At 37.6% G+C, this 24,640-nt stretch overlaps 4 protein-coding genes across 4 annotated transcripts; 3 read left to right on the forward strand and 1 right to left on the reverse strand.

Annotated features, from left to right (window-relative positions):
* Positions 1–1,141: 1,141 nt before the first annotated feature.
* On the forward strand, positions 1,142–3,727 carry GCK72_000799 (uncharacterized protein; the record flags this gene model as incomplete). The annotated part of the gene is made up of 5 exons (XM_053722688.1): positions 1,142–1,278; positions 1,334–1,945; positions 1,996–3,110; positions 3,156–3,358; positions 3,404–3,727. The coding sequence occupies 5 exons, from the start codon at positions 1,142–1,144 to the stop codon at positions 3,725–3,727; spliced, it is 2,391 nt and encodes a 796-aa protein (XP_053591333.1).
* GCK72_000800 (uncharacterized protein) lies at positions 3,400–3,705 on the reverse strand (the record flags this gene model as incomplete). Its single annotated transcript, XM_053722689.1, has 1 exon — positions 3,400–3,705. The coding sequence occupies one exon, from the start codon at positions 3,703–3,705 to the stop codon at positions 3,400–3,402; it is 306 nt and encodes a 101-aa protein (XP_053591334.1).
* A 3,153-nt stretch (positions 3,728–6,880) lies between the features above and the next one.
* Positions 6,881–9,400, forward strand: GCK72_000801 (uncharacterized protein; the record flags this gene model as incomplete). The annotated part of the gene is made up of 6 exons (XM_053722690.1): positions 6,881–7,015; positions 7,925–8,197; positions 8,249–8,333; positions 8,376–8,540; positions 9,122–9,276; positions 9,320–9,400. The coding sequence occupies 6 exons, from the start codon at positions 6,881–6,883 to the stop codon at positions 9,398–9,400; spliced, it is 894 nt and encodes a 297-aa protein (XP_053591335.1).
* Positions 9,401–9,577: 177 nt separating this feature from the next.
* Positions 9,578–23,597, forward strand: GCK72_000802 (uncharacterized protein; the record flags this gene model as incomplete). The annotated part of the gene is made up of 8 exons (XM_053722691.1): positions 9,578–9,871; positions 11,023–11,186; positions 11,747–11,859; positions 11,933–12,030; positions 12,124–12,219; positions 19,629–19,778; positions 20,593–20,714; positions 23,483–23,597. 8 exons carry the CDS (start codon positions 9,578–9,580, stop codon positions 23,595–23,597), a joined length of 1,152 nt encoding a protein of 383 aa, XP_053591336.1.
* Positions 23,598–24,640: the final 1,043 nt, after the last annotated feature.

Raw genomic sequence — 24,640 nt, forward strand, 5'->3', positions numbered from 1 at the left:
AAGATGAATGCAGAGGAAGTGTTTTAATGGTGCATTAATTTTTTCAGAATTCAGAATTCCACGTGGCGGTGTTGTCTTGAGAGGCTGGAAAGCGGAAAACCGGCAAAGCCATCTAAAAATGGCATAATTCTGGAACAACCTGATGTAGAATCTGTTTATAAAAAAGTTTTACTTTATTTTTTACTTTAAAACTCTACGAAAACAAAAAATTTTGCTGCAGAGAACCTGAAAAACCGTTTAGATTCGCACATTTTCCGTATTTGCTGGGTTTCGAGTTTTTTTTCTCCCCCGAAACTTCAATTTTAGATTAAATAATTTTTCGAATAATTATTTCCAAGGTTTAGTTGGAATTTCGATGCAAAAACTCATCTAAAACCGGAAATTCGTTGATTTCAAGACAAAATCATTTGACAAAAATTTGCTCGTAAATAGTTTTCTTACAGTAATCTTCAAAGGCGCATGACTCTTTCAGATTTGGTCTCACCACGATTTTAAATTTTGAGACCGCGTAAATTCTCGTTTTTTCTCAGAAAGTTGTTTTTCCAGAGATTTTTTTGTTCCTTTGGTTTATGATTTTACAGATTTTTTCTGAATAATCAAATAATAAGTTTCCTCCCACATTTTTCTTTGAATTTTTGCCGTTTTTCAGCCTAGATTTCTATATTTTCCGTCAAAATTCTCGTTTTTTCTCAGAAAATTGCTCGCGAAAAGGAAATGCCATCATTTTTGTGTCATTTTGGTTCCTTTGGTTTATGATTTTACAGATTTTTTCTGAATAATGATTTAAAAAAAGGTTTTCCCACATTTTCTTTGAATTTTTGCCGTTTTGCAGCCTGCATTTCTATATTTTTCTACATTTAAATCCCATTTTTCCCTAATTCTGTACATTTTGCCTCTCTTCTGTTCAAACTCTCATCTTATTGAACAACCAGTTGAATTTCCATATTTGCCGTTTCCCGCCGATCAAATAGAATAGTGAGAGAGAGTGTGCTAATCGAAGAGAGCGCCGACGTATGAGAGTGAAGAGACGCAGAAATTGTGCGCGCGTATTTCGAATTCACCTCCCTCTTTACTCGATTTTCGTTGTTTTTCCGCGTGTCTTTTGCTTTTTCTCGTTAATTCTTATAATTTTTCAGCAAAAATGAGTGTCGACTCGGTGCTCGTCGACTCATTTGTACAGCTGTCGAACCACTTCGCCACGGGTTCCAACGATACAGAATCGATCAGTTCAATGACTGATCTCTGGGAAAAGCAAGGAGGATTAATCGCCAACATTATGTAAGTAATTATATTATATTTATTATATTTCGTAGACTAAAATATTACTTTTCAGGCAGTGCGATACAAAAGAATTCCGCAATTCGGATCTGTTCTACGAGGTCTTGTACAGAAAGATGAGTATGGTCAATGGGTCACTGGCGGAGGCGTTGGATCCCAAAGCGGCTGCGAAAGGAAATCTTCTCGAAATCTGCAAGTTCTACGCCTTGTTCCTCGAGTTTCTTCGCAAGGACCACTCGAAATGGCTGACGAACGTCCTCGAAAAACTTGCAACAGATATAGGATTCAACAGCACCATTCTCCTCGACATGTTCGCCTATTTCGACAATCTTTATTCACAAGATAGCGTCGAGGACTGGTGGAGTTTTTTGATTCGACCTGAGCATGCAGAAGTGTTGAGTGGGATGAGGACACCTCCACGGAACAATTTCAACAACAGCACTTTTGTGACACCCACAGCAACTGCACGTCGTCTTCGAACAGCCGCAACATCCGCCAGAAGAAGTCCCATAGCTGATGCTGTTGATTCCCCGACAATGAAGTTCATGAGAATCGAGCGAGAACTGAAGCAAGCTCAACGACAGATGCTTCAGGCAGAGCAACACGTGGAGGAGTTGGAGCGAGAGAACCGAGAGCTGAAGACCGAGAGTCGAACGATAAAGATCGCGTAAGTAGCTAGAAACGAATAAATAAAACGTGCAAAAATAAATTTTTCAGTATCGATGCTCTCAAACAAGAAGTGGCTGGGAAGCGAGATAACGCAGAACTCGCGGAAGAACGTGTTCAAACGATGACCGCCGAAATAGAATCAAAACAACTCGAAGTGGAAGCGCTCACTAAGCAACTCGCCGAAAGTTGTACAACGCTCAGAAGTGAGCAACGGCATCTGGAGGAATTAGAGAAGGAGAAAGACAAGCTCGCTTCGAAACTCGCCACGACTACAGAATCTCTGGAAAAGTGCATGAAAGAGATGCGCAAACTTCGTGACACCAACGAAATGGAATTCCAAGGATATCAGAAGAAGGAAAGCGATCTCGAAGAGCAGCTCCGATCTGCGCTTGAAGAGAATCGAGGCATGGCTGACCATCTGAACAGTTTGGAGGAGCTCAAGTCGAATCTTCATGGCGAGAACAAGAGATTGACGAGTACAGTCGAGTCGTTGAGTCTGGAATCTGCGCGAAACAGACAAGAAGCTGACAATGCGAAGACTGAATTGGGCGAACAGAGAGAACGATTCCAGGCGCAGCTGGAGAAATGTCAGCAAGAGTATACGGAGCGAGCGAAGATGACCGGCTCCATGGTTGAACGCCTCCGAAACGAGTTGGAAGAGGCGAAGTCTGAGGAGAATGGAATGCAGAAAGTTCTAGACGAACTGAATGAGAAGGTGTTGAACACGGACATGGCGAATCATCAGAACTCCGAAGGATTCTTATCGGCGAAGGCATGTCTCGACGGTGCAAAGAAGAAAATAGAAGAACTTCAAGTTGATGTGAAGGGAAAAGAAGCGATGAATCTGGTGCTATCTCAACAGTTAGAACGAACCAAGGATATTCTGAAGAATGAGCAATTGATCCGAGATGCGTCAACTGCACAGTTCAATGATCGGTACTCCAAACTGCAGAAGTCTTTGGAAGAAAAGACGAAAGAAATAGAACTGTTGAGAGAGAATATGGAGAACATAGTTCTCAAACACCAGAAGGAGATAGCCCAACACGAAGCAGAGATGAAAGAGTGCCGAGAGCAAAACGAAAAGCTCGTCGAGAAACTTGAGTCGATGACCACTATCAAATCGGAAGTTGAGCAGAAGAAGTGCTACTTGGAGGAAAGAATCAGTGAGTGAAGATAACAAGTGATTTTAATCAATACATTTTTTACAGAACTTCTCGAAGAAGACCCTCCATCGCCCATCGAACGATCAGAAACTCCAGACAGCCTCGTCGAATACCTCTCGAAAGAAGGTCCGCTCGAAACCGAGGAGGAGTTGCGGAGAAACGTCGAGCAGACGCCGCGGAAGTCTGTCGCATTCAGTATTGATATGGATTGCAGCGATACTATCAGAGGAACTCCGATTGGATTCAAGGTAAACGAATTTTTATAAATTTGCAATAAAAACATGTTTTTTCAGTGCAATCCACGTGAGTCGATCTGCTCCAACTTCGACTTGTTCGAGCGATGCTCTACCGCCCGCTCTTCGATGCGCTCCGAAACAAATACAATCGCTTCAACGTCGGAATTCAAGCCACCATACACTCCAACAGGCACCACGAAGGAAAGAATCGGAATCTTGACGTCTCGAAACGAGAAAGTGAAGCCACACCTGCAAAGCTCGTACGTCGTCGAAATGGCCGACGTGAACTCGCCATCAGCCGATGAGGAAAATGTCCGAAAGGGAGGAGGAGTGGAGAAAAAGAAGAGGCGCAACTCCATCTTCGCCTTCAAGAAACATTAGATTCCTCGCATAATTCGCTTTCTTTTTCGTCTGTAAATATTTATGATAGACAAGAATTCTGTTAATAGCTAAATTTTAAACATTAATTCCCCCTGTTCTACAGATATTTTCTCCACCTGTCTAATAGAATTATGAATTATTTGTCATTTCTTAAATCTCTTTTTTCAGTTCATTTTTGGGAGTTGTCAGAAGTTCCAATCTTCTTTTCAATCATTACATCTTTGCAGGAAGGCTGGGAGAGCAAACATGAGCCGTTAGTTTCTTTGGTGTCACTCATCAATCTCTTTTTGCGAATTTGTTGTAATACGAGTGAGTGAGCGAGCTTGATTTCCTCTTTCTCTCTCAATCGGATCATGAACATTTGTTCAATTATCTCTTCCGTCTCTTTACTCTTCTCCTTGTTTCCCTCTGATCACTTACTTCCTGTCCACAAGAGATCTCACACATCTGTGGAAACTTTCACATCTGGACGATTCGGATCGAGAGAAGTCCAATCAAATTTTTCATAAGAAGGTTTTTTTTTCAATCGAGAAATTCGACGAAATTGCAATTTTCAAGAACATATGTGGAAAAATATGTTCAACCGAATTGTCAATTCGCCATCATGGAGAATGTAATTTTTCAAATTTTATTGAAATTTTGTTTCGAATTCACGAGAAATACGCTTCTTTTTTGTTAATTTTTTCCAATATTAATCCTTTCAGTGTTTTCTTGTGAAAATACTCTGAAAATTGTCTCAAAATCTCACAAACATCAACCAAATCCTATTCACCACTAGCCGAAATCGAACCAATGACCATTATCTTTGTATACGCCTAAAACGATAAACACTTTTTGCAGTCAGGTGGTCTAATGGATAACAGCTTTACTTTTGGAGCAAAACGTCGTGGGTTCGATTCCCAGTGGTGACTTTTCATTTTTGTATTTTCGATTTTTAGTGTGAAAGACATAAAATCGTCTCGATTGTATCTTTCTCTCTTTTTCTATAATCGATGCCCGTTCTCACCATATATTACGTCATGTGTTCACCCCTCTTGACCGTCCACCACCACCCAATACTGGCCACTGGTCAACCCAGTCATTCTCTTCTTCTTCTCCGCAGGTAAACCCGTCGGAGAGCGGCATTGACTCTTTTTTCTCTGCGTCTCTCCTCTTCACCGACTATTTCCATCCGAAGGTCATCGGCTCCTCCCCTCTTTCCATCCCGTCAGCCATCTTGTATTACCTACCCGCTCATCTGCGATTCATTCAGTTTTTTCTTCCCGTTTTTCTGTCTGCGTCTATTGTTCTCTTGTACTATCTCTCTGATTTCCTTATCAATGTGTTTATCATTATTAGTAGGTGGACCCTCTTTGGAGAATTCGAAATAACAATAATCAAACCATTTTTCATTTTTCTTTCTTGTTCTTCTCCTCCTTATTTCCACCGAATCATGTTCCGGTGCAATTGACGGTTTCAAGGTTTATGGTCATTTCCTGCCTTTTCTTCGCCCATCTTATTTCACCTCACCGACAAAATGACAGATGTTCAAATTTTACACTTGTTTCTTCTTCTCCTCCTTCTCTCTCTCCTTTTTTCTTATTCCATCACATTACGTTGGAAGAAGAATCTCTCTGAGTGAAGATGCCTCTGAATAACACCTGTGACCCCACCCAATGTCACTTTATTCTAGTTAAAGTCTCCGAATTTTTCGAATTTTGAATTTAAATTGTGTGAAATATGTGGGAGAGAACTGGAAATTTCATGGAAAAGTTTATTTTCAAGATGAATTTTATTTTTTGCCTACCGTAATCTTAAAGGCGCATGCCTCTAAACCCTCATAGAGTCTCGTTACGACTTGTATTTTCTGCACATTTTTTTCGATTTTTTCTTTGCATTTCTGAGCACGATTTCCAATTTTTCCTCGTTTCTTGGCTCATTTTCATCGGTTTTCTTCCGAAATTCGACACCTTTTCTCTCTCTTTTTCTATGTTTTGACGGTAAGAACCAGAAAATCTGCTCACCATTCTTCCTTTTTCCGGAAACCGTAATGGTTTTGATGACGAATAGAATATTTATCGATATTTCTGCGTCTCTCGATCTCTAATCTTCGAACAGATTGTTGATTGAATTGAATCAAAGAAATTTCTTTTCTTTTCTTCGTGCTCCGAGCAAGATTTTTATTGTGTCAAAGAGCAAGAAGAGGCACTTCTAAAACTCAATTATGGGGAGGAGAAAAGGAGATTTGGTTCGAAATGAAAAGGAAGACGAGGAGTCCAATTGTTCATCTGATTGAACGACTTTTCCTGCCTCTATCTTTCTACGAAGAAACTTTTTTGAGAAAATTTAATTTTTGAGTGAGAAAAGTGACCCATTAGTGTAGGAATTTTCAATTAGAGGAGGACTGAAGTCATTTTTTATTTCAGATTCTGATACTTCAGAAAATTCTGAGCAACTTTCATCATTTGAGCAAATGCTAAAAATCGCTCTAAACGCCCTAAATTCCAGTTTTCCCGGCTCAAAAGGAGCCTTCGTGGAAAAGTTTTCCCACACGAATATTTCCACCGTGTAGTCCTCTCGGACAAAATTATTTCTCAATTGCTCGTTTCCTTGTTTTTTTCAAAAAAAAATTTCGTGTTTATATCAATTTATATCGTAAAAAAAGAAGAAAAAACACGAAATTTCGTTGAAAAAATCGAAAAAAACGAGGAATGTAGAAATAATTCTGTCCGAGAGGACTACACGGTGGAAACAATTCGCGTGGGAAAATTCTTCCACGAAGGCATAATCTGAAAAAAAGGACTTCAGTCCTCCTTTAAGAAAACCGCATATTTTGAAAACTAAACACTTTGATGGCCTAAAAATCTGTCGACGGCCACCACCATCTTCCCAACGACCGTACTACTGAAAACTTTGTTGCTTTTCTGGTTTCCATTCTCATTAGAATCTTTTTCGTGTAGATCATCATCATCTTCAGTCTCTTTACTCCTTTTTCTCATTGATGCTTGACTTCCTCCCGAGAAGAAACGAGTTCTTCTCCATCGTGTCTATTTGTATTTCTTCTTTATATTCTTCTTCTTCTTCTTCAATCTCTCTCTTTCGTTTTCTTTACTCGAAAAACCTACTTATTAACTACCTAATTTAAAGTCTGAAATTATTATTAAAGATGCAAAAATGACGATGGTGTCAGAACGTGAACAACTCGCTTGCCTTGTGCAACAATGGAACGAGAATCGTCTCGATTTATTTCATCTTTCGTATCCGACAGAGGATCTTGAAGTCGAGGGAGTCATGAGATTCTATTTTCAGGTAATTCTTGAATAAATTAAATAAATTTCTTTATTTTTTAAATTGTACAGTACCAAATAAGCTGAGAGAAAGCATAAAGGTACATAAACAAACACTCACACGATATCGTATCGTATAAGTATATGTATAAAACTGATCGGTAAACAAGAATACTCTGAGAAGAGACTCTGAGAGACTGTGTTAAGCTTTGACTCGGGGAGAAGTGAGGAATTGGAAGTGTGGGATTGTGTCGGCTCGCTTTTGAACTTATTTTTGAATAAATAAAATGTGAGAAGGGTGTTTTTGGAAAGGAAAATGACAGTATTTTCAAGAGGAATGATGTTAAAAAATAATGAAAATCGGTGAAAAGAACTGAAAATCTCAGCATTAAAATTTTGATTAAGAAGAAAAAAATTTCCAAAAATGTTCTACTTTATGTCTGAAAATAGACTTTCCGATACTATTTTTTGTTTAAAAACTAAAGAATAAAAAAAATACTGTTTTTAAACAAAAAATACTGAAAAATCTTTGTTTTTGAGTAGAAAATTGTTTAAAAATTAAGAGTTCCTGGTTTTTCAATCTGATCGGATGGTCGGATGTCCAGATGCTCACATGTCAAACCGTCTTTTTGATGTCTTTTCTTAGAAGTTTCAAAAAATTTAAAGGTTTTTAAAAACTATTTTCGGAAAAAAAAACCGTTTCTGAACTCTAAAAATGCCAAAAATTCGGAAAATACTGCTTTTTCTGGAATACAGTTGTCTGTGTCTCAATCTGTCGGATGTCTGGATGTCCGGATGTCCCTATAATTATCTAGGAATCCACGCACCGTGTCGTTACCCCCGAATCTCTAACTAAAAAGCAAGAAAACAAATTCTAAAAATGGCGCCGAAGGCGTGCCTGATCCACATATGAAAACTCCAATTTTTCCAGGACGGAGGTGAAAAAGTGCTGACAAAATGTGTGCGTGTCTCCTCAACGGCCACAACTCGAGCCGTCGTCGACGCTCTATCCGAGAAATTCCTGCCAGATCTGAAAATGCTCTCGAATGACACGTATTCACTATGGGAAGTGCATGAAAATGGGGATGAAAGGAAGTTGGGAGACGAAGAGAAACCACTGGTTGTCCAGTTGCAATGGCATAAAGATGATCGAGAAGGACGGTTTCTGTTGAAAAAGGATAAGGCGGCGCCGGTGACGTTGATGGTGAGCAACAAGAAGTCATAAACTGAAAATTAATGAAAATTTGAATTTCAGAATCTCCAAGAAGCGGATCAAAAGACGCGATTCGCAAAGAAGAAGGACAAAGAGCCGAAGAGCAAAAAGCATCAAAAAGAATTCGGTAATTTCCCACTTTATTAAAAGTTTCCAAACGAGTTTATAGTTTCAGTGCATGTAAATGGCGGACGAGAAGAGGCGCAATCGCAAGATGATATCTATAAACAAGTGCCTTTCAATACATTCACTCGAACTATTTCAAATCCAGAAGCTGTTATGCGGAAGCGGAGAGAGAAAAAGTTGGAGACAAAGTTGAAGGAAATGACTTTTGGTTAGTGGGAGTTTATAGGGATTTTGGGATGGAAATAAGACTTAAAACAATGAAAATCTGGAAAAAATTATCAATTTTGCAGATGAAAAACTGAAAAATCGAAATTTTGTGTGTAAAACCACACAATTAAAAAGAATCACTCAAAATGTCAGATTAGAAATTTTCTAAAGCATCAAAACGTAAAATTCAGTTATTTTCCATTTAATCCCAACAACTTTTATCGATTTTCATAGATTTCATCTTGAAAAGTTTATGTTTTTTGGCGAAAATTCCACATTTTCTAGCAGATTTTCACAAAAGTCAGCTCAAAATCCCACAAGAAATGAAGTTTTTACCTTAAAATTATACGAAAATTACATTTTCATATGGTTTCAACTCAACAGAGAAAACGACGAACTGAAAATTACGTTTTCTCACTACAAAAGTCACTAAAAATCGTGTTTTTAAAACGTATAAAAACTAGAAAAATCTACTGAAAAACTGATGATAAAATTTGAAAAAAATCACATTTGTAAACTCTCATATTGATGCCGAAAATCATCATAAAAAAGTAGTAATAGATTCAAAAATCAATTTTTCAGGCGGAAGTCTAAAAGTGTACGGTGGCGAGATTGTGCCGACTCGTCCGTACGTCTCAATTCTGGCAGAAATCAACGAGACGGCCGATCGAATTTTGGCAGCCGCATTGGAAAAATATGGATTAGAACAGTCGAAAGAAGATTTCATTCTTATTGAGGTTCGTTTTCTCTGCGTTTCCATATCTAAACGATAAAGTAAAGAATGTTGTGGAAAAGAAAACGAATTTCGAAAAACTTTTTTTTGTCTCAATTCGTAAAAGAGGCGATGAGAGAAGAGACTGATAATATCACTTTCGTTTTTCAAAATGTCTGACGTCATCTGCGTCTCTCTTATCTGCGTATCTCTCTATCTCTCAATTTGAAAACCCCTTTTGGGTCACTTGACGACCACGTCCACTCACTTCTGTATCACTGATTCTTCTATTTTTGTCTTCCGTCTGAAATTCTGAAATTCCCACAATGCCACTATACAGTGGAGATAGTTGCACCTCTATCGACACGATTGATGAGATCTGTGAGCTCCAATACGAGAAAGAGCAAGAGATTCAGAAGCAGAAGGCTCTTGCCGCGGCAGAATTACAGAGAAGACGGAGTAATTCTGGATTTGGGAAACGGCTAACGAGGCTTCTCTCTTTCGAACGGAGTCCATCTGTTGAGAAGAAGAAACGGAATATTGAAGAGGAGAAGCCGCCGAAACCGGGAAGAATTCTCATGAATTCGTTGAGAAAGTTCACGCATAGCTGGTCGTCAGAGGTAGAGATGAGACGTTTCATTTTGAACGTTTTGAGTCGAATTGAAGGGTCAAAGAGCTTCAAATTGTTACTTTTCTGAACATTTTTTGTTGAGAACTTCATAAATTTAAATTCAAAATCTCCGGTATTTTACTGTTATTCTGAGTTAGGTATAGTTCATTCAGTGTTTTCAGGTTACTTTAGTCTTATGGCTCCAATTCAAGTGGTTAACTTGATTTTCAGTCAGAATTATCTAAAATGTATCTTTAAAAAGTTTAGAAATTGATGAAAAACTATTATGATTATAAATCCGTTTTTAAGTGTCTCGGCTTTTCTGAAAATTGAGAATTTGAGAATTTCCGAGAGTTCTTTTAAATGTTTTTTCTATTTGCTCAAACTCAAAAATTCCGATATGACGGTCTCTCCAATCCTAGTTTTTATCGTTAATTGCCACGGGCCCACCGTTATCTACATTTTGATATTTTTCCAGCTTTTTGATATTTTTTCCAGCATGATATTGAGTCAACCCGTTTCTGTCCGATTTGCAAGTCGTTCCGATCTTTTTTTGTAGTTATCCGAGCCACTTTCTTCTTTTTTCTTTAAAAAAAAAAAAAACAGAAAATTTCATCAATTTTTGATCGGTTACAGTACTCCTTCTCTCTATCAATTCTCCAAATGATCTGTTTTTTTCATTTTCTGAAATTGCCTAATCAAGCCAATCGTTTGGTCAACTAGATACCAATTTCCGTTCTTCTTCTTCTCCATTTTCTCTATTTAAAAATGAAACAAATTGCTATCTAATTACCACTTGGGTCACATTTTATCGTTCTCTCTCCATCTCTCTCTCTCTCTCACCTTCTCTTTTCTCAAAATTCGAAAAAAATGTTTTCAAGTTCAACTTTTTTTCAAAAAGAAAAAGGTTCTCTCTCTCTACGTGACACATTAAAACCCGCGCAAAATTGCAGTGATTTGTCTCATTTCTTGCAGAAAAGAGAAAGGAGGAATGCCAGCAAAAAAGAGAACCCGTTTCTTGTTCCTTTCTTGCAATGAGTCAGAAAATTTAATTATTGGAAAGAAGAGAGAAGGAATTTTTTTGGGAATTTTGAATTTTAAAAAAGTTGAAAAAAAAAATTGGTGATAATTCTGAATTTTTAGAAATTTTCCAATTTCCAGGTATCCAACGATGAGGAGCGAAAGAGTATGTCGGATCTACGAGAAGTCGACGGTCGACCGATTCCACCGACAGAATGTCCACTTTTCGAAATGACAGCACGTGGAAACGGGCAGAATGGATTCGATTCGTTTCTAGCGATCAAAAAGAAACCCAGTGATTATCAGTGAGTTGTCTGTCTGTGGGTCGGTGTGTCATGGTAACCATACTTGTCAAGACCCGGGTTCTTGGCGCCAAAGTTCAAATTACAAAATTTTTTTTGAATTTTTTCACGAAAAAGTCGAATTTCCGACTATCGTTCAGATTTGGGAGAAATTCTGAAAAATCATCCACAATTTTCACATTTTCGAATAAAAATTGAAAGAAAAAAAAATATATGGAAAAATTGGTTCATTTTTGAAGTCGAGTTTTCGGGCCTTCCTGGGCCGGGCCGGGCCTTTACAAGTATGCTGGTAACTGAGAACGCGTCGACGGCTCCCCAGAACGTTACTGTATCTTCAGTACTATTTAAAACGCGCCAAAGACACCCCATCTTCTGATGTTTGACCCCCTCTTTGGCTCGTTTCCGCGCTAATCCCCCTGGAGAGAGGTCAATTGTTTATAAACATAAACTGACTTTAGTTCTCCCAAAAACTCAAAAGGTCATTAAACTTGAAAAGTCAAGTGAATACACAGTTTTAAAATTATTATTTTTTCCCAATAATTCAATCTTATTGGTTATTTCAGAGTGCCATCCACTTCAGTCGTCGCACCCTCATCGGTCACTCTTCCAATGTCTCCGTTGACTTCAATGCCACCACAAATTGTGAATTTTCCGGTGCTCATTGTGATGAATAATGGTAAGAGTTTTCAGCTTTGGAATTGTATAACTTTCACCTCAAAGAAGCTGAAAATCAAATCGATTATTTCCAGACGGCCACCTGTCAACCCATCGAATAACGCTGCACGAAGGAGTCACAGAGGTTGGAAGTGACAGTCAAATGTCGAATTTCTCGCAACATAATATCTATGTAAGTTTTTATAAAGTGCGCTCTATTGACAATACTAGAGAGAAAAGAGACGCAGAGATTTCTTTTCAAATTCAATCAATTGTCTATTTTCAGCTCGACGGTTCGGACATTCGTGGCCGCCACGCTGCCATCGCCTTCATGGAAGGAGTCGTCACACTGACACCGTCGACACGTGACGCTTATTTAGAGGTGAGAAATTTCCCCACTCTAATTACTGTAATTTAATTAGCATCTCATCCGGAGAAGCGAAAAAATCCGTTCCATTCGTCTGTCACCTCCCCCGTTCTCCACACTATCTAGAAATCCTCCCTTTGAGGCAGGTTACGGTAACACTTATTTTCGGTCATTCCTCCATATTGTATATGAAACCACTTATCGTGACATATACTTGGACACACCACCACCCCATTTTCGGATGTTTGTATTTCGTACGACGCTTCTTCACTCATCATGTAAATACTCTCAGTCGTTTTTTCTATTGCGCTTGTCCACTTTTCGGAATTGCACTTGCCGGATAGGTCTTTGAAGAGCCTTTTTGTACGATTTTTAAGAGGTTTTTGAGTGAAAAATGCTCCAAGTTTCATCAGCCATAAAACATATGTAGTGTCATCTAGCTTCCTATCAAAAGCTATACAAATTTTGTTCATTCATACCATTACTATGCACACATGTATGCATGTTATGGTTTGCCCCCCCCCCCCCCCCCCCCCCCCCCGTCTCCTCCTCGTCCACCATTCAGATCATTTCATGAGTCAGAATGATGATTTGTATACAGTCTCACACTCTAACACAGAATACCCTCTTACTTTTCGAATGAGCACTAGTCTCTCCTGGTAACCAGAATTCTTCCCCCCTTTACTGCCACTTCACCCCCCTCTTCTTCACTCCGATTTGCCCTCCGCGTGTGTTTCGTTTTCTTCCGCCCATCGCCGCCGCAACCGCTTTGCCACTTTCCGACGCTCTCTTGTCCTTCAATTAGATATGTTTACCTCCATCACTAGTAGTTTTTTTTGTGTCTTTTTGAATGAGTTGGGTTAAGGTGATAGTCTAGGAGGGTAGTGGAGTTTGAGTTTGGATTTTGGATTGATTTTTAAGCTCATTTCGCATCGTTTTTTGATCTTGTCAAAAATGACAGATTTTCTTGTAACGGAGCATCTTCCATTCTGACACCATGATGAAAATTAAACCGGCAATATGCCTTTAGCCTGCCACAACCTTGTGAGTAGTTTCTCGAACAACTCAGTTCACGGTTGAAGTTGTTTCATTCCCAGTCTCGGTCTTACAAGGTCCAAAAGCGACGAATCAGAGGTCTGGTCTGGCGTCTGAAGCTTCTTCAGTTTGAGAATCTAAAGTTCTGGCATTATCGAAGCGAAGCTCGAATGCGAAAGTCATTTTCTCACCGTGCCGCTGATCGGCTCTGATCTTGGACTCTGATTCAGAGATTCAGATACGATTCTCAGTTCTAGATTTGAGTACCTGTGGTTCTAGAATATGGAATCAAGACTGTAGTCAGTGCTCAAGATCTGCCCAGATTTGATCCTGAATCAACTAACGGGTTCGATCTTTTCTCTCGCTAGACGAGAAGAAAGGGTCGAAACGTGCTCAACCACCCGGTACTGTGCCAAAACAGGGTTTAAATAATACCCGCCACAGATAGTGTCATAATCTCTGTGAGCAATCTGAATCTCACGATCCTGAACGCTTTCCTACGATTGACCAATTCTAAACTGTCATAAAGTGACCAAACCTCAACCATCTCCTCTAACCACTTGAAAATCCAATCAAATTAAACTTCCATTCTCTCCGCCCTCAATGACCTTTTGTATCTCCTCTATACACACGTCATGCTCTCCCCCTTCCATATTCATCATGGTTGTCGTTGTCACTGTCAAACGGTTTCCCCCTTCCATATATATTGGAAATTACGTAACACGGGAAATTGCCTGGTCCCGAAGGACATTGGCACTCCTCCCCGGTTACCTGTCATTTCCTCCTCTCGTTCTCTGTCATATATAGTACGGGAAGAGGGTACTCAACGCAGAGTCGGGAGAGACAATATGCTCTCTCGGAAGCTTCTTCAAATACAAATTATAACATCATCCCCTCCTCGTTTTCCGACTATATCGGGGAGCGCATCGAGACAGTTCTCACCTTTCCCCCTCCCCTGCGGAAACGACGAAATGAGACCATTTCGGACATTGCGGCATTTTCCTAGTGTGTCTCTCTCTGTTATATCCATTTCGTTATTTCTTCCACCGTTTACTATCCAGCAGCGGCTTTTCCTTATTCTCATTCTTTCTTCCACAAATCCTTCAAGTCTTTTTCCCATCCTAACTTCTCCACAAAATTAGATTATTTTTGGCCCTGAAACCCGTTTTTTGTTCAATGATGAATATATTTTTTGGTATGTTCATCCAACCCGAAGAAAAGGAGAAAAAGAAGAAGAAGAAGAAGTCATTTGGAAACTGAAGGAATGGTTTTTAACGACTTGGAAAGGCTGATGAATAGGGAAATGAGAAATAAGCTGTAATTATCTCTTGATAATCCTTTCCTCCTCCCATTTCCTTATTCTCTCTACCTTCACTTCTTTCTCTCACCGTGAGAAGATTGTTGATGATGGAAACTTCTTGGCAATACGCCAAGTTTCTAGCTTCCCGAGGTTTTGATTTTTTTTTTGAGTTAGAATGATATTTCTCTTTTAAAAAAACATCTGTAAATTATGATAATTTTCAGACAGAATCCTTCCTTTTTTCTGGGTAAACTTGAATCTCAGTGGCTGAAAATACCTAAAATGCTCACCACTCAGGCAACTCGAAAAAAATATTATGAGAAGTTTTAGTAATATTATCGTAGTAAGTTGAGGAGATAACAAGTCATTATAATATTACGATAATTTCTTATAATATTCTCAATTTCTCATAATATTACTGAAATTTCTCATAATATTCTTGGAATTTATAATAATACTGCTAAAAATTCTCATAAAATTTCCAAAAATTGTTATAATATCTGTGATTTTTTGTCACTTGTAAATGAAAATTATTATGAACCTATACTGGAGGAAGCAAAAAAAGCAAAAAACTATTTTTTGCTAAATAGTAGTAAAAAATAGTTTTTGCTTTTTTTGCTAACTCCAGAATAGGTCCAATAGGTCAGAAAACTAGAAATGACAGTGAAAAAACACAACTTAACAATGAAAACTGCTTGTGTTCACTGACTCTACATTCCCATTCTCTGTTGATTTGTCCCCATTGAAGCTTTTTAAATAGTTGTAGCAAACCGTATTCTCAGGCAACTCAATATCAATCTACTTAGACACAGTAACAGTCAGATTGTAATGGGGTTATTCACCTCCGGAAAAAAACGTTTTTTCCGAAATAAGCTATAGCTTGTATTGTGGCATGCTAAGATTAGCACCGGGTCTAATTAAATTGATGAACCGTCTTGTAAAATTAATGCGCTGGCTCATTAGATTGGTGTGAGATGTTGTAGGTGAAAAAAAAGTAAATTTATTGAAAAATTAAAAAAACAAGATTTCTGACAATCGAAATGTACAAAAAATATAAGAGAAAATAAGAATTAGAAATTAGTCGCAACCATTTCAAAAAAGAAATAAACAAATAAATCAAATTTCAAAATAAACAGAGAATTAAAACTTGAAAAAAAAACATTAAAACGAAAATTCGAAAAAAATTTGCGCGTTTTGTACTGGCTTACTTTCTAATAGTGACGCGAACGAAGTTTGCGCGAGCAAAATCCACTAGTCTCATGAGATTGTGATTAGCTTGATGCGGTTGTAGGGTTAGAACGATATTGAGATGCCTGAGTTGCTAAATAATGATTTAAATGTGATAATACGAATGCTTCTCAAAATATTTTTGCATTTTATCATAATACTACTATTTTCTCAAAATATTTCCAACTTTTCTCATAATATTACTGTATCTTCTCAACGAACAACACGCAATGGCCTTGTTGGCGCTTTTTTGGCGATCACCGAATACGCCTTCATTTGAAAAGTATTAATATTATAATATCGCAGTAATATTCATAAAAAATCTCAGAATACTGAAAATATCTTATAATATTTCCAACGTCTCAGAATACTACTAAAACTTCTCATAATATTTTTTTCGAGTTGCCTGAGCCAAAGAGAATCCTATTTCTTAATAAAGAATTGTCTCAATTTCAGTTAAAATTATCACTTTTGACCGACATTACACGTTTTAACAATTGTTTTATTCTGAAAAAAAAGTGTTTTGAAAAAATTTTTATCAAAAAAGAACAATTTTGAAAAAAAATCTGCAAAAAATGTCTGAAAATTGACTTTTTTGCATAAATGTGAACTGGGGATTCAGGATTTTTAAAGCATTTTGCAACATTTTTTTCAAAAATTGCCACCTTTTTGCTACTCTCGTTTAAAAGTTGCCATCGTATTCGAAAAAGAAGTTGCAATTAATTAATTTTTGATTTCAGCCAATGAAGACTGTAATTCTGAAACTTGGCGAAAACAATTTCAGATTCGAATTTTTTGATTTACGACATTGAAAATGAATATTTAAGCTCCTTCTGAGTTCTAACAAACATCTCAAATATTCAGTTGTTTTATTGAAAATTCTGTAATTCCCACCTGAAAACTGAAAAATTCGCGTTTTCAAATTTCTGACAGTTTCTGACAAATTTTCGTTGAATTTCCCAAAAATTCCTTTTTCCTCCACTCAAAAAATCCCTGTAAATTCCACAAAACTCATTCCCTTGTCTTCTCAAAACTAGAAAAAAGTGTTTCCAAGCGTTATGCAATCCCGTAATACCTCTGTCTCTCTCCCCATTCACAAGTTTTTTTCCTTTTCTTTCCGGATTAAGAAATTTACGAAATGACCTCGAGAATATGATGGAAACTTTGTGTGTATTTGTTTGTTGTACATATTAAATATCCCTCCGTCTCCGCAAAACCACCACAGTTGTTTTTTTATTCCGATTCGTTTTGCCGCCTCCTTCTCGCTCTCCGTTCCGATCCATTCGATTCTCTCCAAAATGGAGTGTGCGAACAAGATTGGTCGAGTCGACACAACGCGACGGTTCGGCGCCTTTTTTAGTCAAGTCAGCAGGAGTTTTTCTCGTCTCTCTCTCTCTGCATCTCTGACCGTATACCCATTTGCTTGTTGGGATAGCTGACTAGCATTACGGTGATGGGGCGCCTCGTTCCCCCCACCCTTTCTGTTGGTTTTTTGTATTACGACTCGGAACGACCACTCGCGGTTTCGGACACTCGTTCTCACTTTGAACGGATGGACGGAGGATTCACACTTTTACTCACTCGGCACGCGAGGTGTTTTGGACTTCAGATTTATACTAGTTTTTATGATGTTTCGGTAGCTTTTATTCTAGAAATTTTCGAGCGGTTTCCCGATCGAAAGTTATTTAGAAAGTTGTAGAAAGTTGAATAGGCGGAGGTTCTGAATCCGTCTTGAGAATTGGGATTCAGAAAATTGATGAGTTTTGAAAGTTGAGATTTAAAGAAATGTACCTTGGCTTCAGAAATTCTAAAAACAGAATCCGAATCCTCACAACGTCAGCTTCCGAACTATATCAAATTTTTAGCTATAGGATATATGTATCACTGACAATTTTGTGTAAATTCTATGAGTTCGACCAGATTTTAGTTTTTTCAGACTTTTTATTCGTATCTGTTTCGATTTTCAAGATTTCAAATCATTAGTGACTGGTGTCAGAATTATAGCTATTTCGTCAGATATATAGTTTGATTGAATTGAAATTAGGCGGAGATTCAGCAATTGAAGGTTTTTCATATTGGAAAAAAAATCCTAAACTCATGATCTAGATTCTAGAAATCAATAAAAAGATTCAGATTCCCCACGACTTCTTCTTAAACGTCAGGTAGCATTCATAACTGATACTTGACTGGTTCGCGCTTTTTCAGAATTTCGAGAAGAAAAAACACATTTTTGTAAAAATTTGACTTATTCTTCACAAAGAATCGTTTTATTAATTTTTCTTCTGAAGAATCCGGATTTCTAATAAACCATAGTCTATTTCATTTTCAAAATCTCATTATTCCAACAGCTCGCTAAAAAAACTTTCCGTTTTTTGAATTAGCGACTCTGGTATCTATCGAAACCGCGATGAAAAAATGTTTCCTCAAAAAAATCCATAATTCCGTACACAATCCATGATAATCTCCTGACTGATGACTATCTTCTTCCGAGGTAAAGGAATAATTAAACGAGACGAGAGAGGAGTGCCCCCTCTATATCTCCTAAATGTTTCCGGAAGACACACTCTCTCTCTCTCTCCGCTCTCCTACCCCACCAATACAGTCATTATCACCCAATTCACATCTTAGTGGTTTTATGGGTTCTTCTCTGTGGCGGATCCGCCCGTTTTTATTACTTTCATTGTAGTAATATAGGTAGATTGCGGCGGGACTACTAAAAATTGTTTATTGTGGGGGTCCGGAAATTGCGATTTTTCAGGTTTCTTTTTATGTTCGATTTTTCAAATTTTCCAGAAAAGTCATACTCAGAACGGGAGGTTTTAATCGGAAAATGTGCTGAAAAGCTGAATTTCGACTTGCTAGGCGTGTTTTTAGTCAACTTTCCAAATTGTCGTTTTTCGTATCCAAAAACGCGATTTCAGTCAAGATTTGATATGCCTGGTGCACCTGTGACGCGTTCACCGATTTTCTGATGTCTTCAATACCAATTTTTGGCATTTTTGGGATCAAAATCTCTATAAATTACACATTTTCTGACCTAAACTTATCAATAATCCTTACAGCGGAAATAGACAAAAATATCATGTTTGGATGGTTTTTTTCCAGAAGATAGCGTCAAAGGCGCGCCAGTCTAGTGTTGAAAATGGCGTTTTTTGAGTGAAAAGCGTGCAACTTTTTGAGAAATTTTCCTCAGGTACAAAATTTTGGCACCAAAGGCATTCCAGTCGCTAAGAAAAGTAGGAATCACAGTTATAATTAGTCAGTCCATTTATTCCAGAAATAACATGTTTTAGCCTCACCAATTAATTGTCTCATCCGAATACATTCCTTTCTCATTTTCTCCTTCTTTTTCGCTTCTTCTCTCTTTGACGGCTGCCCGCCGCAGAAGGAATGGATAGACGGTCTCCTCTAGTGGTCAGCTGTGTATAATATCGGGAATCTCCTTTCCTTTCCGATCAATTTCTTGTCGAGAAATGACACCCGCTATTCTGATTCTCTGATTCTCTACGTATCTCTCTCTCTCCTTTTCGGAATTTTTGAAGAATGACGACATCTTCATTTTGTGGAGAAAAATTCCATTCATCTATTCGTTTATTTCGGAGATTTCGATCTTTCTTCGCATGGTTTTCACTAATTTTCTCGTTTTTGAGTTCTTTTTTTTCCAAATTTCATACTATCAGCACAGTTCTTACAACTGCGCTCCACCGAAACCCCCCTCTGAAAAACGTCTCTTTTTCTTTGAGTCTCTCAATTTCGCACAAAATTTTCCTCTGTTTCGGTAGAGCGCGGTTGTAAGAAGTGTGCCGTGATAATACTCACCCCGTTATATTACAGTTTCTTTCCTTATTCCCAATTTTTGTAGGTGAACGGCCAACCGCTGATGCAGACGGAGATCCTTCGGGACGGTGATACGATACGCATCGGAGCTGATCACTTGTTCAAATTCAGTAGCCAACCGGCAGGATCACTCAACAATCAGAGACACTTCCAGCAGCAGACTTATCCGGAAATGGTGGGTTTTAGTTCTTGGAAGCTGGGGTGACTTGGACGCGTTTTGAGAGACTTTTAATCTGGAAATTCAGAAATTTTTAGCTCGAAATTTTTTTGTTGAGAAATTCTGGGTCTAAAATTTTTTGATCAGCTTGAATTTTTTTAAACCAATTTCCAGACTTTTGAATCATTTGTGAATTACAGATAGGTAAAAACGCGGTACAAGTTGTGAAATTGAAGAAAAAAAACTAATTTTGATGTAATTTATCAACCAATTTTTGTTTAAAATTTTAGTTTTTCTGAACAAAACTATATTTCGCAAAAGTATGAAAAAAATCCGATTTTTTTCCAAAAAATTTATGTTCACAGGTACACAAAGCTCATTATAATTCTAAAAATTTGTCATTTTATCAAACTGAAAAATGGAAAAAACCGCGAAATCTCTATTTCGACTTGCAACAAATCTCCTAGATAATCAGACTTGCAACGGGCCCGGCCGGTTCGATTTGAGAATATCCAGCACAGTACAAAAATTTGAAATTTTGAAATTTTGATTTTTCGCAAAAAAGTCGAATTTACGGCTATGTTTTTAAATATCGATAAAAACTCAAGCGTATAAGGATTTTTATATTTCGGACCGATATTTTGCAAGTCTGTAAAGAAACTGATTCTCTATTTGAATATAGTATTCTCTTCTTCCCTCTTCCCTCTTCTCATAATCTTCATTCTCCTCAAAGTATTTGACAAAAGTGTGACTCATCACTCCCCCTCGTTATTCATCCACGAATTCCCTCCGCATTTCTTCATTTTCCCTTCCAAAAATTTCTCCAATTCAGGCTGATTCACGTGCTTCCACTGCCAGGTGTGGTGCACCGTCGTCAGATTACTGTAGTCTGCCACTGAACGGAAATCAACAGAACGGTGGAGGAGGACACAACAACGACTACTATCCGCCGAGGTGCGTTTTTTTTTCTTTTTAATTTCAAAGTTTTAAAATTGAATTTTTCCACTGCTACTGGAGCCTCCCCCTATCCTTGTCATTTTTCCCATTCTTCTCTTCTTTTCGTTTTACACAACAATATGCAGATTGTTGTAGAGTAGAAAGAGAGGAAAATGGGGGCGGAGTCTCTCTCTCCAACACAAATACACATATATCAAATATGCAGAAAAGTACACGAGAAGAGAAGAGAAGAAATAGGCAAACAGTAATACTGTGATGAAATGAAGAAGCCGTTCTTCTTCTCGCGTCTCGTTCACTTCTTATCATTCAGAAATTGTTGTAGAAATTCGTACCAGTTTGGTAATTTTAGTTTTCAATTTATTTTGATTTTTCTGAGTTTTGACCTCTCCGAAAACGATATCCAAAAGAGGAGATTTGACTGGGGCGCCTTGGACGCTTTTTCTCTGGAATTGTGTCCCTGGTGCGCCTTTTTTTAACCTGAAAAGTGCTAGATATCGACATTTTCAAGTATATTTTTGAAATTTTCGCTTGAAAGTTATGATTTCCGATTGAATTGTAAAGTAGTGGTGAACTGATCAACAGAATCGGTGAATTCAGAAAAGAGTTGAGTTTTTCTGAATTTCAGGTTCCCAGTTCCAACTTTTTCATAGATTCTTTCAGATTTTTCTCTGCTGCTTTTTCTCAGAAATCCACAAATTTTGCATTTTTTCTGACTGTTTTATGTTCACCATCCTTTACTAAATAGCTCCAAAATTCGAACATTTGATTCTACTTCCTCCCTCCAAAAACCACTTTTCCCGCCATCCATTTTCCATTTTTTCCGGGACCAACACAGACACCAAATTATAAGTTTTCCCTTCCAAGAGACCGCCCATTGTCATGTTCCTTCCGCCGCTCTTCTGCCATCTTCTGAAGGCTTCAAAACCCTTTTCCTAGTTTTTTTACTAAAAAAGACAAGAAAGAGTTTATGAGATTTCATCTTTTGCTCCTCAGAAATGCCCTTTTCCAAAGGGGAAATTCCCCATTTTCCTTTTCTCTTTTGTCTCTTTTGATTCACTCAATCATCATTATTCTCATCGAGAAGAAGCCAAAAGTGTGTCTGTCTGTATGTTTTGTTTCAATTGAGGAGTATATATGTATACTTTCAATATGTCAACAATCTTTCGACGACTTCCCGAGAAGGTGTATAGGAAGCTATTATGGGGGAGAAGAAGAAAGAAGAAGTCACCTATTTTTATATGACCTGTTGGGAATTATTCATTGGGAGGAAAAGGGGTGTCTTCTGGAAATAGAAAATTTGAATAGCCATTGTTTTGAGGCGATGGTATAGTAGGTGTGTTTTGCTGAAAATCGTGCAGGTTTTGACCATTTTTCGTCAATTTTTTACCTGTTGACTTAACTTTCTGCAAGATATGAATCAAACCTCTGATAGAACCGTGTCTGAATTTCCAGCTAACCGTGTAGAGTTTTTAAAAGATCTTATAATTTTTGAAAAAAAAAGACATTTTACGATTTCGGCAGAAAATCCCGACTTTTCGGTCTGTTTTTTAATGCCGTTGTCATCACATTCTCCTAAAAATTCCCGACGTTTTGGTGTTGTTCTGAAAAATTTTTTAAGAGAAAATGTATGTCTTTTCTATCAGGAGATGCCGTTTTGTCTGTTAGAATCTCTCTTGAAGTTAGACAGAATTGAGTTTTTCGACGTCAAACTACCCGTATTACGGTATCGTGCTTGTCAAAATCTTGTTATCTGAAAAAATTTAGTCATTTTGGTAGATTTGTGATGATTATAGCTCAAGTTATGCCTTGTCGGAACTGAAAATTCTCTGAAACTCGGAAAGAAAATCTCGTTTCTGACTATGCTTATCGGCTCCGTCTCGTTTTAAATCAGGCGTTTGGAAATCGAGACATTTGGCAACCGAGACATTTCCACACCAGACCATTCAGGAGCCTCTAACCACGTCTTCAGACACTTTTCCAGTCTTTTGATTCTTCTTTATTCAAAAATCTCTCGGTGTTATCACTCTCTCTCTCCCATTCCTATTCATCTTTCCCTTTTTCTTCCAATTATAAATTCAATCACACATTTTATGAGACCTCTCCCCTCTACACACAAAAGAGCCCCCACACCTTTTTGTCATTCTCTCAAAGAGGAAATGACACCAAAAGAAGAGGGACACCTCTTTTTGAAAAAAGAAGAAGAGGATAGGTACCTCACCTCTTTTCTCCGTTTTTCGAATGTTTTATGTTTGGAATTTATTGCTCTCTCTCTTTCTTCGACGCGTTCGCCGATCATCTTGCAGCACACATTTTTAATCATTTCCTTTTCTTTCTCTTTCTTCGGAATTATGCCTATTTCTCTACCACTATCTCTCTATCTCTATCAGTTTCGTTTCCTGTTGATAAGAGGTTTTTTTGTTGAAAAAGCTGAAAAACAGCTGAAACTGAAAGAGAGGTGGTCGCCTAGGAGAAAAGTGGGTGAGCAAATTGAATGAGTTGTTTTTTTTTTCTTTGGAAGAGGCCACATGGGGTCTCCGAATGTCATATTGTGGACTTTTTTCTCTTTTTGTCTGCAATATCCGGAATTTTGAAAAAAAAATATCTGGAATTTCGAATTCCCAGATTTTCAAGAATCTGGAAAATCAAAAATTCAGAAGCTGGAGAATTGGGAGACTCAAGCATTCAGATCTAGGTGAATCGAAACTTCTGAATCTCAGAAACTTTAGAATCCATGCATTTGGTCATCTGAAATTCAAAGAATCCAGGAGATTGAACGCTTCAATTCCGGAGATCTGCCAATATGCATATCCGGATATCCTATTTACGGAAAACTGGAACTCGTCATTCGGGTTTCTGAAAATTCGGAATCCAAACGTTTGACCTCTGAAATACCTGACTGTTGGAAATTGGAACTTTTGAATCTCTAAAAATCTAAAAATTTAAATATATTGTCATCGGAAGTCCCGATTCGGAACAGCCAGAGACAGAAACAGACGGAAAACGAACTTTTAGAAATTGCACCGGTAATTCACCCCCAATTTTTCTGAAACTCTTCCCCTCGATTTCCTCATTTCCTCCTGACTCATTCTCCTTCTTCTTCTTACCTCAAATTTTCCGATTCTCCGTCACAGTTGAGTTCATATAGGAATTCTCCTTCTCCGATAACTTTTTCTCTCCTCGATGCCATTTTTTGAATAATCAATACAATTCCTCTCCTTCCAGTATTCCAGTGACTGATATAGTGTCATTCTTTAATGATAAGAAGAAAAGGGAGAGAGTGAGAAATGTAAATATGCGAGAGAGGAGACGGTCTCTCTCCCTTTTCCCACTTTTCTGACTCATCACTTTTCTAAATATGTGGAATGTTTGAGAGTATTCATCTCTCTTCGTGTGCTTATTTATAGGCATAGAGAGACACAGTTTTTGAATTTGAATACTTGTTAGTTATACAGATATTTGGGGAATGTAGTTTCAATTTTTTTTAAATCCCAAAATCCTTTTTCCCGTTCACCAAATTCCCTTATTTAGTGCTCATTTAGATGATTGTATTGCTATTTTTTGAATAGATAACTGAAAAATCAAGTTTTTTCCAGAAAAATACCTATTTTTCTTCCGAAACCCCTTTTTTCTCTCATTTGTTTTCTATTTTGTGTTAGAATTACTCTGAATCATTCAGGATGTTCATGGTAAAAGTAGGAAATCTGAAAAATCACTATTTAAAAAAAGATTTGATATTTTTCAATCTCGAAAAGTCACAATTTTCTGAATATTTTCGTCGGTTTTGCTAAGAATTTGTTGTTTTATTTTAAGTAAGCATTAATAGAATTTTGTACTGAAAATGGTTTGAAATTTATTTTTTATTCCGAAAAATCACTTTTGAAGAGGATTTTATACTTTTCAATCTCAAAACGTCACAATTTTTG

This window comes from Caenorhabditis remanei, chromosome I (assembly GCF_010183535.1).
Source record: "Caenorhabditis remanei strain PX506 chromosome I, whole genome shotgun sequence".
NCBI classification, from domain to species: domain Eukaryota; kingdom Metazoa; phylum Nematoda; class Chromadorea; order Rhabditida; family Rhabditidae; genus Caenorhabditis; species Caenorhabditis remanei.